At 43.6% G+C, this 19,099-nt stretch overlaps 1 protein-coding gene across 1 annotated transcript in view; it reads right to left on the reverse strand.

Moving 5' to 3' along the window:
- Positions 1-19,099, reverse strand: part of LOC124709020 — a 126,041-nt gene that overhangs the window by 3,895 nt on the left and 103,047 nt on the right. Inside the window, exons 13-16 of the mRNA XM_047240667.1 lie at positions 17,737-17,922; positions 14,200-14,420; positions 10,207-10,372; positions 889-1,067 (exon numbers count right to left, since the gene is read on the reverse strand). Coding sequence (XP_047096623.1) covers positions 889-1,067; positions 10,207-10,372; positions 14,200-14,420; positions 17,737-17,922 — 752 coding nt within the window. The remainder of the gene's footprint in view (positions 1-888; positions 1,068-10,206; positions 10,373-14,199; positions 14,421-17,736; positions 17,923-19,099) is intronic.

Consider the following 19,099-nt stretch of genomic DNA (forward strand, 5'->3'; position numbering starts at 1 on the left):
GGCTTTTAGATTAGACTGATTTATCGTGTAACCGAAGTTTGCACGATACTACAGTGGTGTCTGAATCTAGTGATCGATATATCTACATTCAAATACAGATTACCTGTTTCTGTCACAGGTTCTCCAGATTAAGAAAATATTATTAATCAGAATAGTTTTATTCCACTTGAAAAGCGTTAAAGAGTACCTTTTAGGAGAAAGATCATTCCTACTCAGTACGTTATATGTTATATGTTTTGACGTCCCTGACGCTTGTCTTCTACTACCAGCACGTGACTAACTACGATAGGGAAGGATTATTGTCTCTAGAATAGCTAGAATTTTTGTTTTGAAAAAAATTGCAAGCAAGAAAACGCCGAAAGTATGAGAAAATTTGGTGCTAGACAGTCAAGTAAACCTAGAAGTATCATAACCCTTTGGTAATAAAAGTCGTGTAGACTCCTAAACAAGAATACACGTGTAGGAAATTTCCCATAGCATTGCCTCACATCACATTTTAAATACTGCGAAATAAAGAAAGTAGAAGTATTCTAGTGTCATGAGACTCCGTCAATACATCGGAGTTAAAGAGGAATGATATGAAAGGTGTCTCATCAACACCCCCCGCCCACCTCTGTTATACTTCACCACAAACGAATTAATTAATACTCAACGAGAAATCTACAGTATCTTCATTTCAGGAGACCTAAAGCCTCACGACTGAACCACCAATATTTGCGTCATAACTGAGACACTAACAGAGACTCGATCATGGATACTTGCTTTTAGGCAAACCGGGTGTGGCTCCCAATTCAGCTTTGGAGTATTATAGGGAACCCAATGTGGAGCCAACTCGATATGATTTAGCTAGTATTCTTTGACACAGCAGAATGCCTTACTTATGCTTACATCAACAACGGCTTGCATGTCGTCTGTGGAGAAGCCGTCGTCCCCAAAGTAGAATTGCTCCAGCTGTTGCGCCGCACGAGTTCGCTGTTCCTCCGTGGGGAGCGGCAGCTGGGAGCCGACCAGCGCCGTGAAGTTCTCCTTCATGTCGGCGATCCCCACTTCCGTCAGCAGTCCCGCCGCTGCAACACACGCACAGCTCTCCAGCAACAGCCAGACATTCCATGAACGATAGCGCTGCAGGTCCAGATTAAAGCTTCTAGCAGAGGCTAATGAAATTTACACCAAGATTTCAGTCATTTAGTAGAACGTCCTGGTATGCAGTATTTATAAGTCGATGTTCACAGCAGGTTTCTGGTCTGCATACAGCGGGTAGGCACACATATTGAGTAATATCCCAGCTAGAGGCTATACTTATGTATACTTCTCCATAAAGCCAGCTCGTTGTTTAGTGTTGTCACCAAAAGTCTCGAAATGTACTTGACCGATTTACTTTAGATTTTTACACGATACTCTAATCACATTCCGTCCGAAATAGACTACGTATGTGTCAGTACACCAAGATATAACCATATATATAATGTACACTAAAGAGCCAAAGAAACTAGTATACCTACCTAATATCGTATAGGGCCCCCGCGAGCACGCAGAAGAGCCGCAACACGACGTGGCATGGACTGGACTAATGTCTGAGGCAGTGCTGGAGGGAACAGACACCATGAATCCTGCAGTGCTGTCCATAAATCCGTAAGAGTACGAGGAGGTGGAGATTTGTTCTGAACAGCACGTTGCGAGGCATCCCAGATATGCTCAATAATCTTCATGTCTGGGGAGTTTGGTGGCCAGTGGAAGTGTTTAAACTCAGAAGAGTGTTCCTGGAGCAACTCTGTAGCAATTCTGGACGTGTGGGGTGACGCATTGTCCTGCTGGAATGCGCAAGTCCGTGGAAATGCACAATGGACGTAGATGGATGCAGATGATCATAAAGGATGCTTACGCACGTGGCACCTGTCAGAGTCGTATCTAGAAGTATCAGGAGTCCCATATCACTCCAACTGCACACACCCCACATCATTGCAGAGCCTCCACCAGCTTGAACAGTCCCCTGCTGCCGTGCAGGGTCCGTGGATTGATGAGTTTGTCTCCATAGCCGTACACGTCCATCCGCTCGATACAATTTGAAACTAGACTCGTCCGTCCAGGCAACATGTTTCCAGTCATCAACAGTCCAATTCCGGTGTTGACGGGCCCAAGCGAGGCGTAAAGCTTTGTCCCGTACAGTCATCAAGCATTCACCAGTGGGTCTTCGGCTCCGAAAGCCATATCCATGAATTTGAAAGGTTAGCACGCTGACAAAACGGTTCAAATGGCTCTGAGCTCTATGGGACTTAACATCTGAGATCATCAGTCCCCTAGACTTAGAACTACTTAAACCTAACGAACCTAAGGACATCACACACATCCATGCCCGAGGCAGGATTCGAACCTGGGACTGCAGCAGTAGCGCAGACTGAATCGTCGAGAACCACTCGCCCACAGCATGCTGACACTTGTCGCTGATCCAGCACTGAAATCTGCAGCAATTTGCGGAAGTGTTGCACTTCTGCCGCGTTGAACGATTTTCTTTAGTCGTCGTTGGTTTCTTTCTTGCAGGATCTTTTTCCGGCCGCAGCGATGTCGGAGATTTGAAGTTTCACCGGATTCCTGATGTTCACGTTACACTCGTGAAATAGTCGTTCGAGAAAATCCCCACTTCGTCGCTACCTCGGAGATGCTGTGTCCCGCCAGCCGAAGTGGCCGAGCGGTTAAAGGCGCTACAGTCTGGAACCGCACGACCACTACGGTCGCAGGTTCGAATCCTGCCTTGGGCATGGATGTGTGTGATGTCCTTAGGTTAGTTAGGTTTAAGTAGTTCTAAGTTCTAGGGGACTTATGACCACAGCATTTGAGTCCCATAGTGCTCAGAGCCATTTGAACCATTTTGCTGTGTCCCGTCGCTCGTGCACCAACTATAACACCACGTTCAAACACACTTAAATCGTGATAACCTGCCATTATAGCAGCAATGACCGATCTGACAACTGCGCCATTATTTTTTCTTTATTGTATTTCAATTCCCCATCGGGGCGGGCTGGCAGCAGCATATGCGCTGCTCTTCAGCCGAAAGACATAGAAAAAACAATAGAAGACATTTAAAAATAACAAAGGAGAGAATATGGTGAACATAGATATTATAAAAAGGGAACATCATGGAAGGCAATAGACAAAAAAAGGGGCGACTGTAAAATGGAGATAAAAAACTGTTTAAAAGTAGCATACACAAAAGCCACACACTGCGACAATTAAAAGAACACAAGGCACAGTATGACTGGAGCATAATAACAACTGCGCCAGACACTTGTTGTCTTATATAGGCGTTGCCGATCGCAGCGCCGAGTTCTGCTTGTTTACTTGCCTCTGTATTGAATACGCATTCCTGTACCAGTTCCTTTGGCGCTCAGTGTGTAAAGGGGAAACTTCGTTAAGAAATACCTCAAGAAGGTATTGACCGAATTACTTCAGATTTTTACACTATACTGTTCTAAACATTAAGACGGACGTAGGCCATATAGTTTTTAAGCAGTAATGTACAAGTTCTCTGTTATAACCGACTGAGACATAGAAAACGCTGTGCTGTAAAAATAACGCGGTTCCGATTTCTTTTTCGCAGTGATTTTTAACCACGATAGAAGAACATGTAAACCATTACACAAACTTTTTCTCCCATGTTGACATTATTTCTCCTTGCACATATTTTCAAACAAAAATTATATACACAACAATGTGCTGTTATGTTTTCTTCCTTGCCGTCGGTTACACGGAAAATAGGAAAACTGTATTTTTAGCTTATCGGCCTATTACTAAAATACTATTACGGAATCTGAATCGTCCGATGCATTGTAATTCACCGAGCGAGGTGGCGCAGTGGTTAGCACACTGGACTCGCATTCGGGAGGACGACGGTTCAATCCCGTCTCCGGCCATCCTGATTTAGGTTTTCCGTGATTTCCCTAAATCGTTTCAGGCAAATGTCGGGATAGTTCCTTTGAAAGGGCACGGCCGATTTCCTTCCCAATCCTTCCCTAACCCGAGCTTGCGCTCCGTCTCTAATGACCTCGTTGTCGACGGAACGTTAAACGCTAACCACCACCACCATTGTAATTCACCCCTTCGCAGACTACAACTATGTGAAATACTGCCATTGAGGCTACTATCCTCGTAGACCCAGCACCAGGAGAAGTCTCTCATACCCGGTATATCAATGACCCCAACCGATTTACCACTGATTTTAAGCGAGCTTAACACTAAATCAAGATTTCGTTTGCAATAACAATCAACAAGGGTAAAGGTCATAGAGTGGAACAAGAGGACAGAGGGAGGGGGGGGGGGTGAGGTATTGGAAATAGAGAGGTGGAGAAGGAGGTGGACAGAGAGAGGAGGTAGTAGATGATGAACAGAGAGAGAGAGAAGGTGGAGGAGAAGATGGACAAACAGACGGGGCCAAGAGTAAGTGGGGAGAGATAAGGGGAGAAGGAGTTTTATGTTGATACGTTCCTATGGGAACAAACTGCTGAGTGTCCCTATGCTTACACTACTTAATCTAACTAACGTGACAAGGCGCCCTAGACCGCGCGGCTACCCCGCGAGGCGGATTTTTGTGATATATATCCAATACCCATAGATATTTAGCAGTTGTTAAGCTCTGTAAGGTTCTTTAGTATTGTATAATGCTGTGCTAAAACTGTCTATGCTTAATTTTTTTAGATCCATGTTTGTTTGGTAATTCAGTGTAGTACTGGTCATTGCAATTGGAACACCAAAAAGCCGGCATGCTGCAAAGGTAAATCTGGGAACAAGTTTACTTCGAGCTTGGGTATGCATAAGATTACTATTTCACTGCAAATGCCAAAAATAGGTTTAGTTTCGTCATTTACATTCTGCATTAAGGGAAAATTAAGCGGTCACGGTCCCATTTAAATGTTGGTTCTTTGTAAAAAGGTCATGTTATGCCTCGTGAAAGAAGGAGAAACATCTATAACAACGTGTCGGAATCATACGACTTTCATGCATCTATTGATTCGTTGGATTCAGGGGTAGTTCAACGGCCTCCCGACTAGCGCCCGGGATGGCAGACATTTTGTTTGCTAGGCCGTCAGGGTTACACACCGACGTCACGTACACTGACAGAGGGATTAAGATTACTTGCAGCAGGACAAGTAACCACACTTAAAAATCCACTGACATCTGGAGCACAAGGATTGTCAGCACAGTGCCCATCGTTGCTGATCCCCATGGTGCGAAAGCAGTAAAGTTAGGCCCTCCGAGTGTGGTACGTCCAACGACAACAGTGGACGCAAGGTTGGCTGGTGACGCGGGCTTCCCGACCGTGATCTATGCAAGCTGTAACGTCAACGTGGCTGCATTCCAGACAAATACCCCCGGACAAAGACTTCCTAATACATATTCCAGTTACATTAATGAGACCACAGCCTACGTTCGACGTCAACGTGCAATAATTACTCAGAGACGTAGCACTAACAGCGAAGGAAATGTAAAGCGCGTAGGGGAATCTGTAAAAGAGTGCACATGTAAATGAGTGGATGAAGTTCTGTAAAAATATGTGTGTGAGGAAGAACAACAAAATGAGACAGTAGAAGAAAAGAGCAGATGTCTTTCGAAAATTGATAACACAGAATTTAAGGAACCTCAAGATGGCCTTACAAAACTGTAAAAACTGAAAGGCTCCTGGAACGGACTATTTAGACATGGAACTTTATGAATACCTACCATTAGGATAAGCTACTTGACTTTTTAAACAAATGCTAGTAGTGAAAAAACATAATAATGTACTAGAAAAAGCTATGGCAATACCCATTTTTAAAAGGGCGATGGAGGACAGACTATGGAAATTATAAAGGTATAAATCTCTTAAATACGGTATACAAGAAATATGCGAAGATAATAGTAAATAGAATTAGAAAAATCGTAGACGGCATATTACTTGAAGAAATATCAAGTTTTCGAAAAAAAAATTTTGCTATCATCTTTTCCTTAATAAAATAACAGAAAAAAATAGAATACATTTTAAAAACCCACATAGTCTTTATAGACTACAGTAAAGCTTTTGCTACTGTGCACAGAGGAAAAATATGGATTATCTTGTGACCGGAATGGGTCGAGACCGGCGTCAACCGGAAATCGCCGGTACAAGGCACACACACGCACACACACACACACACACACACACACACACACACACACACACAACAGGGACGACTGACAACGCAGACCACACGGTGAAATACCACTCCCAGACCAGAGAGAAAAACCAAATCGGCTGTCGTCAACGTCCACGCCTTCTGGCAGGCAGTCAAAATTGTAGGATCGAGATACTAGAGAATAATACGGAAAAAGGTGAAATACCACTACAATTGACCGAAGTTACGCGAAGTATATGCAGAGGAACACAAATAACTGTAAAGCTAGAATCTGGAAACATCGCCCGTAGAAATATTAATAAAGGGATTGGACAATGGTTATGTATTTCGCTGATACTTTTTATTCATAATTTGTGTTTAGACGACGTTATGAGGGAACAGAAACAACGAATTATGAAAGTTAATATAGAGGAGAGCTTCAAAGGAAGAGATTTTATCAAAACTCTTATGTTTGCTGATGACCAGATTCTAGCTGCGAACAACGAAGACAACTTGAGAGAGCGGTGTATAAACTATGTAAAATAGCAATGCAACATAAATTAAGCATGTCGATAGATAAAATGAAGTCCATGGCATACCGTGGCTCACAACCCTTAAGACTTTAATTCATATTAGAAACAAGACAATTAGACAAGCTAACAACTTCAGTATCTTGGGCTGTGACATATAAAGGCGAAGTCGATGTTGAAAAAAAGGTTGGGAGATTCAATATAGTGTGTGACACCGTCAAACAATCGCTCAGGTGAAACGTTCGAAAGGACACCATGCTATAATTGTTCAAAGTTGTAGCAGTTCCACGTGGACTACGTTGAAGAAGCAAGTGTGAGAGTAAGAGTATGAACCCTAGAAATAGTAGACTCAAAGCAGCTGAGATTTGATTTTTGACAACAGTACAGGGATTGATAAGAAGAGACAAATGAAATAAAGACATAATTGGAAAGGATGTAGGGACTTACGACTTAAATGAACAGATCAATGAATACAGAAAAGGATGGAAAGAATATATAGAAAGGCTGCACAATGAACGTACACCAAAACGACTTCTACAGTACATCCTTTAAGGAAGAGTGGACATTGGCAGATCCAAGAGAAAATGGGTAGAGCAAGAAGTCGCAAAAGACCAACTGGTCTAATGCTTGAGAGAGAAGAAGAAGAAAAAGAAAGAAAAAAACAAGCTCGATTTGTTTTGTATTTCACTTTTGTCCACCCCCCCCCCCCCCCCTCCTCCAGCTCCCATTTCCCATTTGTGAAATCATTCCTAGTCATTCTAGAAGTCACAAAGCTCCCATAATTTCACAATCGGTTTTAGATAGCGTAATGAGGTTGTTGGTAAACTACGCCGCGCCAAAGTGGGTGCATTTTGTTGCAGAGTTAATATTAGATATTTTGCTTTCATTTACCTAGACAGTAATTTTTATTCTTAACGACGTACATAATGTTTCTAACGGTATTTGATAACTCGTGAACTGGTGATTACAGTTACATAACAGACGCCAAAATCTTCCACAAAATAAAGTAGTAACTGGCACCAAATCGCTTCGTTGAGAAGGCAAGAAACTGATGGCTCTCCCTGATGGTTTTCGTGGAAAATAATGTATAGTTCAAATAAATGGAAATCGGCAGCCACAGAACAATGGCTTGCAGGCTATGTTTTGAACAGGTTGCCCACTTTTAGTATTGGCAATAGCCAATGCCTCTCAACGTTCTATTATCCTTCGTAAGAGGCTTACAGTTACCTCCAAAACACAGGAAGCGTTATTAAAATTTGAAATGCAATAAACTCAAATTAGTGATACGAAATAAAGAACAATAAAAATGTACTCTGGCAGAAGTAGTACTGTTACAAAGACATGCTGTAAACAGAAGTTCACGATGAGAGTGGCATGATGATATGGAACCCACAAAGGAAGCGATAATGAAAATGTTGTGGAAAACACTCCGAGCAACTTATTGTTTAGTGAAATTCTGACAACAGTTTTACTGGCCCACAGATGAAAGTATGTGAATAACTACATTAGTAGTGGATCCTCCTCATTAAAAATTTGAGTTTTAGCCTCTACATTCAGTTCTTTTCATGCTTTGTTATGAAATTTGTTACTTCATTGAATTTAATATACGAGGATGAGCACTGATCTAATGGGTGTAATTCGTCCTTAAGCGTGTAGTTATGGTGTTGATTTATCCTTCAAAGTGACTAAATCAGTTGCTCCTACTGCTAAAACCCTCAATGCCCTCCCGAATACTGATGATTACGGAGACAACAATTTCGAAGTGCGTGTTCTGTTTCACTTGCAGTGCGAGCTGTCATCGACATTGCATGGGCAAGTACCATGCTGTCCCCCAGCCAGCGACAGGGACCACGTCCACTGTCATCTGTGAATCAGGAAGTTAATTTATTCGAGCTACAGCGCAGTTTCTGACTTAGACTGCATATTTTCTTTATTTCAAATGAAACAGCGTCTAAGATATTTTCTGGAATGTACTGTGCGCCCACGATCTTGTGAATGGAGTGTTTCAACCAAATACGCAGAACTAGTTATCTGAGTACCCGTGAGGACACGTGGAACTACAATGAATACAAATACATTACCGTTTGTGGAAATTGTAACACCAAGAAGGAAACACATGAATTCACTTAATTTAATACCACAAGTTACGTACATGACAAGTAACGAATGACTACCTTTTCAAATCTGTACATGTCGTTTGAGCCCTACTATTCATTATGTCGCGTGGCCACCATGCGGTGCAATTACAACTGCTATACGCCGTGGCATTGAATCAATAAGGTTCTGAGTACGTTCCTGAGGGATTTCCCTCCACGCAGTTTGTATCCGAGCCCACAACCCCAGTTACTGGAGGACCGTGACGCACTAGGTGCCGACCAACCATATCCCAGACATGTTCGATGGTCGACATGTCTGGCGAACGTGCAGGCCAGGGAAGCAATGGTAACCGTCGCTCTTCGAAGAAGGCCCGTACATTCTTCGCAATATGTGACCGGGCATTGTCCTCTTGACATGTGGCCTGCGGAGATGCCTGAAGCAGGGGGAGTACCTTAGGCTCCACAACCTCCGTTAGGTACCGGTTGCTGTTCAAAGCGCCAGCAATACGTACGAAGCGAGATCGGTTGTTGTAGCCATGGCTCCCCAAACCATCACACTTGGAGTTTGTCTGCTATGCCACCCCACAATTCAGCCCTCCAGGTTGCGCTCACCACGGTACCGCCGGACACGTATGCGGCCATCGCTGTAGGATACGTTGAAGCGGGACGCATCCGAAAAGAGTACATGTTACCATTCAGCAATCCAGTGACGGTGTTCACGTGTCTATTGCAGTCGGAGGAGCTTGTGGTTTCTGGACAATGGAAGCCGACGTAATGGCATGCAAGCAACCAGTCCAGCCTGCAGCAGAAGACGACGGACAGTCGATGCAGACAAGTTCACACCTGTTGTAGTGCTCCAGCGACGAACCAACACTGTGGATGACGCTGTACGGTCCGTAATGGCCATGCGGACAAGATGATGGTCATCCCGTGCTGTGGTCATGTTCCGTGGTCCAGTTCCCGCTCGTAGCTGCGTACGACCTTTCTCTATCCACTGTTTCCACACACGCATCGCTGTCGTAGCAGCCTGCCCTGTGCGAGCCGAAATGTCACGGTATGACAACCCCGTTTCCCGGAGACCAGTCATTCTGCCCCGTTCGAACTCGCTCACATGCCGACATAGCTCCCTTCGAAGTGGACGAGGCATACTGGCACTCACTGTATTGTTTGCAACTTGTGTGACAGCTCTGCACCGACTACACTAGGCGCAACACTGACCCTGTCGGACCGACACGAGATGGCTCTGCTCGGCCTACGTGTACCCTATCTCGGTGCAAAAAGTATCACGTTCTGCTTCCACACCCGTCGGCACTTCCACCAAGCGTGGCGCTAATCGGTAATTCCTTCTCGGTGTTGCACTTTTCACAAACGGCAGTGTACTAAAAAATTTATAGTCAGTCACATGTGATTGCAAGCGTTGGCTGTGAAGCAAGGGAATTCAAATATTTTGTTACGTACAGAGATATACCACGAAACCTTCTCCAGAAGTGACGCCAAGAATGATGGGGACCTGGTTGTAGCTGCCAGCTCTGAGGACGTCTGCTGGAGGCTCGATGATCACTGCAGAGTCCGATGGAGGCTCCACGGCGGGGACGAAAGCCAGGTGCACCGGGCAGCGCTTCTCCTGCACAGGGAACATTGCGTTAATGGTGCAAGAGGTGCTAGCATGTCGTACCTCTAAATAAGAATGTTTCATCACAACTATACACAAATTATCACTTGGACCACAAGTTTTCTAAATTAAAATGAAAAGAGAAAAGTACATGCATAGTAGTTCGGCACTACAAGAATTAGGTTACAAGTTAAACGTTGGTTGCATGAGACGATCCTGAAGGAGAGGAAGCTAGTCTCCAGACAGTGATATTTCAGGATTATCTCCCCCTCAGCACCAATTTATAGTGGAAAGGACGACATATAATGGTTTTATAGTAGCAACATACAGCCTGAGGACAAGATAATATATGCCCTTTTACTAGCATTATACATGGAGTTAACAGATATCAGAGTAAGTATGAATTACTCGCGACATGAAGACTTTTAGAAATCACCGTTTTTGATGAGTAAGTGTATCTTTTGGCATGTAATAATAATTTGATCGGTAGGTCGAAGGATCTGGGCGTCCCAGTAACATGTAAAGGAAAATAGAAGCAGGTAATAACTTCTGCTGGAGACGCTTGGCTAATATGTATAATCTGAGGCATATGAACATTAGCTGGGAAGTATCTTAGTCACAGGCGTAAGCAATGACAGTCTTCATGTTATAAAAAATTTCGCCTTAACAGCATAACTTTTATTGTACCCCATCTAATTTCAGAACTTTCTTCAGATACAACTCGAAAAGGGACCTTTGTATCTGAAGTCGGATGAGGTGTAATAAAACATATACAACTGAGGCGACATTTGGATAATGTATTCTATAAGCAGTTGCAGTTGTTCAAAAGTAGAGAAAATTGGTGTGGAAGTCAAGTGCAGTCGTTGGCGGTAGATGCCTGGTGGAGTCTGACCTGGTCACTGCGACACATGCAGCCGACACTTACAAAGACTGCTTTTCCCCACGAGCAGTTTGGATGTCACCCTACAGCCCAATCTGGAATCAGACTATCACTCTACAGCGGAGACTACACACCAAATGGACACCATCAGGTAATGAAATTTACTAAACTGTGAACAACAGTGCCCTCTGCGTCTGTTTTGTCTGTTTCAAAACAACAACTATTACCCAGGTTATGTGCTCCGAGTTAGTTATTAAAACAGTTATTTTATTATTGTTTTCTGATCAATCTTAGTGTCTAATGGAAAGACATTAACTGATTGAGAATAGGTTTTCTAAACACGGAAATAAATTTAGAAAATAAATAAAAATTTTTGAAATAAAATCAGTTACGAATTACTTTAATTACAAACCGTAACTGACATATCTAATACTGTAATTTTATACTGATTACTAATACTGTATTCAAATGCAATTTTTATAGTGAATAAAGATAATTAATACCAACCAATTCCTAGCAGGATAGTAACACATACATAGCCATCGACATATAAGTACACTCCCAAAATAACTGCGGATTATCCCGTTGATATCAATAGATCTCAGAGTATTTTAGAGGATAATTTTTCTCTTTTGTGCGCCTTTTGTTCCTTATAAGTGCCTGATGTGCATTCAGGAAAACAGGTGATAGTAAAGTTGAAAAAATGTAAAGAATACACAACGTGAACAACTGCAATATGCATAATGGTAGACAATAATGTTCTTCATTTTATCCAACTTAACAGATTTGCACACACATTCCGACAACCGGTTAATGTGCTCAGTATGGGGTGTGACCCCCTCTGGCAGAAATACAGGCCTGACAACGACGGGGCATGCTGTGAATGAGATCATTAACCTCATGTTGAGGCAATAACGCCAATTCTTCCTGGAGAGCTGTCCGCAAGTCTTGGAGAGTAGTTGGTGGATGTTAAAGTGATGCAACCCGTCTTCTTAGTGCACCGCAGACATGCTCTATGGAAATGAAATTGGGACAGCTATCAGGCCACGCCACGCGTGCAGTATCTTCCGTTTTCAAGAAAACATCAACCGCTCTTGCTTTATGAGGTCGATCATTATTGTCCATCAATACGAAGTCTGGGCCCGCGCCACCTGGCAACAACCTCACATGAGGTCCCAGGGTCACGTCGCGATACCTGACAACAGTTAAAGTTTACCGATTCACCCATACAATTTCATAAAGAGGTGTTTATGTGATCAACATAATCCCTGCCCACAACATTAGGGACCCTCCTCGACATCGATCTCTTTCGATAATGTTTGGGTCCCGAAATCGTGTTCCACGTCCCCTCCACATGCGAATGCGTCGAAAATCACTCTCCAGATCAAATCGGGACTCATCTGTGAAAAGAACATTGGCCTAATTTCGACCGCCCAGGTCGCGTGTTGTCGTCTCCACTCTAGGCGTTTACTTGTGTAAAGAAGCATCAGAGGTAAACCTGCAGCAGATCTACGACAATAAAGGCTACTCTGCTGAAGCCTTCTGGACAACGTTTGTCTCGATACAACACGTGAAGTGGATACTGGGAGGTCATATTCCAGTTGCCGTGCAGTTCTAACGCGGTACCCTCGTGCACTTAAATCCGAATAGCGGTCCTGTCTCTCTGATATCACACGTGGTCGGCCCTGACCTGGTCTTTGGGATACTGTTTCGGTCTCTATAAATAATGTTGCCACATCCAAGAAACAACAAATTGATTCACATTAAGCCATCGAGCCTCATTAGTTTGCGACTATCTTGCTTCCATTCTTCTTATGGACCCCGATTTCATTCTTGGGACGTTAACTCGGCCAGAAGTTGGACACACTGTGAAACAAGACTCATCCGAACAGATGACATTCTTCCATTTCTTCATAACCTAGATTTTATGGCTTTGGCAGCACGTTTCTTTTTACAGGTATTTGCACTACAGATGAGTGGTTTTGGAAGTCTAGCTTTCCCTGCAAGTCTGTGCTTACGGCGCTCCATTCGTGTTGCTTTTGTGCTGACAGGGTGACATTCAGTTCTGTAGTGACTTTTGCAGCTGTCGTCTTCTGTTTCTCGTTACAGTCCTCTTCAATGACCACCCGTCACTCTCATTCAACACACACTCTCGTCCGGTTTGTGCTTTCCCTGTATGGTATAGAAATCTTCGATGCGGTGCCTTTTGAAATGCCAACCACTTTGGCTGTCTTGGTTACGGAAGCAACCACCATACGACCACCAACGATTTGCCCATGTTCGAATGCACAATGCACTCAGAATTACACAGAACACTATAGGTGCAAAGGGTTTTCTTCGTAATAAATGTTCGTATTAAAGAATGCGAATCACTTTTACGCGCTGATGGTCGGCCGTCTCGCTGCATTCCTTGTTAAACCAACAATGACTGGATTATTCCGTTAGGAATTGGTTGACAATGATATAAAAAACATCGTCGCTGTGATTGTGTCGAAGTCTTCGCATTAGTTCCCTTGCGTGCTTAATTAACGTACAGGGTCATGAAATAAATCTCAGAGGGATTTCGTCTGACATAACACACACTGTGGTTCTAAAACTTAGAAAGGCTACCTCTTCCAATTTCTAAGAGTCATAACTCTCTTCAAAACTCCATGATATATGGAAAAAGAGGTCTCCCACAGAATATGGGTTAGAATGTACACAAGAGAGAAACAAAAAGAAAGGGAACCTCCTCCAAGATTACTTAGGGGCAGACACACAGGAGGTCTGTAAGGCATTTCAGTGAATAGTATACCTGTTATTATTAAACTGCTACTAATATTTTCTCCTCATCCATGATGCCATTCTTTCGGACGTCCTGCGTAACATGTTCAGGAACTTTGTATTTGCTTGAGCAGGTATTTCAACCGCAGCTCGCTGTTGAAATAGTAGATAAAACATAGTCAATTGGCGCACTTACGAAATGCGAGAGTGCCACAGAATCGTCAGTGGCGAGGTCGGAGTAGTTCACAGAGCGAAGGAAGGCGGCCAGCCGCGCGTCGTCGTCGTCAGTGTGGTTGCCGCCCTGCGCCTGGAACCCTAGCGCCTCCGCCATGCGGTACGCCCTCTCGCGGGGTTTGTCCGTCAGCGCCCAAGGGGTCGTCGCTACCCCACTTTCCATGATTACTCCGCTGAAGAGCCCTGCCAAGAAATTTCTCCCTAAAATTAAACACGAATCATTCCCACAATGAAGGAGTTACGAATTAAGTTGGTATCCTAGTGTGGTGTATTGATTATATATTGTCCATTCATAAAAAGAAAATAAGCAGTGTCATGTCATTCTTTCAGTACAACTTTCACAAACAATACACCCTCAGATTTACGATCATCGGAAAATAAGATTACATTCTTAAGTCCGTAGGCGTACGATTAACTAAGAGACGAAGCACAAGCTGGGGAAGGAGAAGCTAGAATTGTAACAGAACAGCGCTACATTTACATTTGCGTGTGTTGTTGATCTCTAATATGATTAATTAAAGATGATTGTGGGGAGAGAGATTTCATCAAACGAATGTAAAAGTATATTGTGCTTAATAATTCTTCATTGTCAAATACTTAGGGATGTAAATCGGTCATGTAAAGGCTGAGCCCTTCTTGAGTATGCTATATTTTATTATTATGAAAAGAGTAATATTCTACCAAAGAAATGAGAAAGCCATTACGCCATATAGTCTTGCATATTTGAAGGAAGACAAGGCGTTCTGCCGCGCGGGATTAGCCAAGCGGTCTGAGGCGCTGCAGTCATGGACTGTGCGGCTGGTCCTGGCGGACGTTCGAGTCCTCCCTCGGGCATGGGTGTGTGTGTTTGTCCTTAGCATAATTTAGGTTAAGTAGTGTGTAAGCTTAGGGACTGATGACCTTAGCAGTTAAGTCCCATAAGATTTCACACACATTTGAACATTTTTGAACAAGGCGTTCTACTCCAATCTATTTCGTTTAGGCTTTTCTGGAGTCAAGTTGTACTGTTTACGTGTGATAAAGTGTGATTTTTATCGAGGGTGCATTGTATTACACTGCGAAAGATGCAGAGCGATACCTAAAAGTAGCCTATGGTTAGTACTCATGCAGTGGTGCTAGGAACAGAACGTATTATCTATACGTGGACTCCAGAATACGAGGTAATCTGTTTCTTTAGTTTACAACCTGGCGAGCTATACTGCAATACTGTGATTTCTTTGGCAATCGAACGAGCAGCTGGCACCTGTGGTTATGATCAACCTGAGGCAGATCACCTTTTATTTAATTGTTGTTTCTGATTCTTGATCGCGTTTAGCAAGCCGGCATCTCATACACGAAAAGGTTTTGCAGTTTAAATATTTTTCTTTTTTTGGCCGCGTTGTTGAGCAGGTCTTAGTATGATTGTGCCAAGAGAACAGCGTAAATAATGCAATATCAATCTGATTATTCTGTGTGGAATCCCTCATCTTTTTTGGTATCAAATAATAACTCTGAATAGCAAATTTCAGTTCTTTGCTGCTATTTCGCTCTTTTCATCAGTCTGTTTAAATTACTGAAAGTACTTCTGCAGGACAGTAGCACTGAATTGTCGCGTGGCTTGTACTGGTGGCTTATGCGGAGGTAGTTGCAGAACTGATACCGTCTTTTTAATTCATTAGATAGCTTAATTCGGAAAAACTTCTGCTCCGAGCAATTAATTAGGACAGTAAACCAATAAGGAGAAACCAGGTACAGAAAATGAAATAAAAGAACAGGTCCCATGGTACATTTACCTCACCTTCAGGGCGTCAGTTATCGAGTGGGCAAGGTGCTTCACAGAGGGGGCATCAAGTCAGTTTTCCAGACTGACTACTGGATCCAGTATTTGGTAAGGTCGGCTGAGGGTGCGCTAAAAGGCTTCAACGCCGCAGGTGAAATAAATTGCGAGAGCGTTGACACCTACACTGAGGAAACCGGGAGGCCTGTCGGCACTCACGTAGCAGAGCATGAGCACTATGTTCGGTTGAGGCGGCACAACAGATCAGCACTAACGGAACACCACCGTGATTGCATACTTGAGAAAGAGATGTGGATGCACACCCGCAAAATAACAGCAGCGATTGACATCCTGAAACAGGGGATCTTTGCCTCTCGCGGGCAAGTGCTCTACCAACTGAGCTACCCAAGCACGACTCACGCCCCGTCCTCACAGCCTTACTTTCTGCCAGTACCTCGTCTCCCACCTTCCAAACTTTACAGAAGCTCTCCTGCGAACATTGCAGAACTAGCACTCCTGAAAGAAAATATATTTCGGAGACATTGCTTAGCCACAGCCTGCGGGGTGTTTCCAGAATGAGATTTTCACTCTGCAGCGGAGTGTGCGCTGATATGAAACTTCCTGGTAGATTAAAACTGTGTGCCGGACCGAGACTCGAACTCGGGACCTTTGCCTTTCGCGGGCAAGTGGTTGGGTAGCTCAGTGGTAGAGCAGTTGCCCGCGAAAGGCAAAGGTCCCGAGTTCCAGTCTCGGTACGGCACACAGTTTTAATCTGCTAGGCAGTTTCATATCAGCGCACACTCCGCTGCAGAGTGAAAATCTCATTCTGGATCCTGAAACAGCTTCACAACATCGATAGAGGAGACAACTACAGACGCTAGGAGTTCTTTCTGCCAACGATCATGATATGACGCACCACGTGTGGCAGAAGTGCACCGGTCTAACCGCACACTGCTGCAACCTGCATGTACAACTGGCATCATTTCTCCTCATGTTCCCCAGAAGCTGATTCGTAATGGGCATCCATTCACAGCGCGACTGGTCCACCGACCCGCTCGCCGACCTGTGCGACTGTGAGTGGATACCGGCGACTGTTTGCCAAACCCTACCTGGTTGCACTGACGGAGGTGTGGGTTGGCTCCTAGCGGTCGAGGCAAGTAGGTAGAGGTCCGTTGATCGAACCAACGGACGTAGACCACGGATCCGACCGCGGACTCATTGTCAACGAACAGGTGAACAGGGCGGGACAGACCTGCTCAACGGACAGTTTGGCGCACTCGTCCGCATGTGTAACGTGGCCTGTTGAGGCCGATTACAACAAGCCGTGTAACCCACAAATAGTCTGCTTCATATCGCCTCTCTGCCTCCTAATACCGATCAGTGGTATTTCAGGCCCAAAAGAATCAAAGAAATCTGACGTGTTTTGTTTTGTTAAATCAATACATTGAAGCACACGTTACCCACCAATCTAGTCTTTCCCTGAAGAAACTTGCTATAATAGGCCAAAACGACTACTGTAGTATTTTAACATTTTAAGTGCTTTAGAAGACGCTGTGTCAGTGCACACAGAAGAATTTTAATGAGGTAGTCGAAAGAGGCTGTAACAAAAACAAGAAACTGAAATATTTATGTAACTTTGTCAACTGTACTGATACATTTGCTTTTCGTATCTTGTTTAGGAGTCTTCCAGTTCTTGAATAAATGCACGTGGTTTATGCTCTTGACTGCTTGAGAGATGCTCACCCTTGGTCGCCGGTGAGAGAAGGAGGTGTGATACGGAGGAGCCACCTGCGCTTTCCCCGAAGACGACGACCCTGCTCGGATCTCCCCCGAAGGCTGCGATGTTCCTTTGTATCCATTGTAGCGCCAGCACCTGGTCCTTAAGGCCCGCGTTGCCCGGGATGTCGTCGTTCTGAAGGCTCAGGAAGCCTGCCGCAAGCCAACAGCATCACCAGATATATTTTCCTTCAAAACATAGACTATCAAACGACAACAACAATGTTTATGCTACCTAAAAGTTGCTTTACATCTCTCTCTCGAAATCTGTCATAAAACCCAAGGAGAGTCTGGTCGTATCTAAAGTACACCAGTGGCTAGATACAATCAATACCTTCACTTTCCGATGCTACTGAAGACAGTGCCACCAAAGTAGAGTTACCAAATACAGTTTTCCGAAATTCCTTCACCAAAGAAGACGACGTAAGTAGTACAGAATTTGAATCAAGAACAACTGCTAACATCAGTAACTTAAAACTAGGTATCTTCGGTGGAGCGAAGCAGCTTAAATCGCTTAATAATGGCAACGGCTCCAGTCCAGATTGTATACCAGTTACGTTTGTTTCAGAGTACGCTGAAATAATAGCTCCATACGTAGCAATCATACACAACGGCTCGCTCACCGAGAGATACGTATCTAAAGACTTGAAAGTAGCTCAGGTCATTCCAAAAACCTCGAAAAAAATAAGTGCAATCCACTAAATTACGGATCAAACGTCGACTTGCAGCAGGATTTTAAAACATATATTATGTTCAAACGTTATGAAATACCTCGAAGAAACCGATTTATTGACAGATAGCCAACACAGTTTCAAAAAATATCCTTCTTATGAAATACAACTACCTATTTATTCTCACGAAGTGATGAATGCTATCAACAGGGCATGTCAAACTGATTCCATAATTTTAGACTTCTAGACGGCTTTTAACACCTTTCCTCACAAGGAACTTCTAATCAAATTATGTCTCTACGACTACCATCTCAACTGTGCGATTGGATTCATAATTTACTGTCAGAAAGGTCACAGTACGTAGTACTAAAGTCATCTAGTAAAACAGAAGTAATATCTCGCATTCCGCAAGCAAACATTATAGACCTTCTGCTGTTTCTGATCTACACTGTTTGGGGACGATGCTGTCATTTACTGTCTTGTAAAATCATCACATGATTAAAAACAGTTACAAAATTATTTATTCAAGATACCTGTATGATGCGAAAAGTGGCAATTCACTCTAAATAATGATATGTGTGAAGTCATCCACATGAGTACTAAAAGGAATCCACTAAATTTCGGTAACACGATAAATCATACAAATCTAAAGGCTGTGA

This window comes from Schistocerca piceifrons, chromosome 7 (genome assembly GCF_021461385.2).
Source record: "Schistocerca piceifrons isolate TAMUIC-IGC-003096 chromosome 7, iqSchPice1.1, whole genome shotgun sequence".
Lineage (NCBI taxonomy): Eukaryota > Metazoa > Arthropoda > Insecta > Orthoptera > Acrididae > Schistocerca > Schistocerca piceifrons.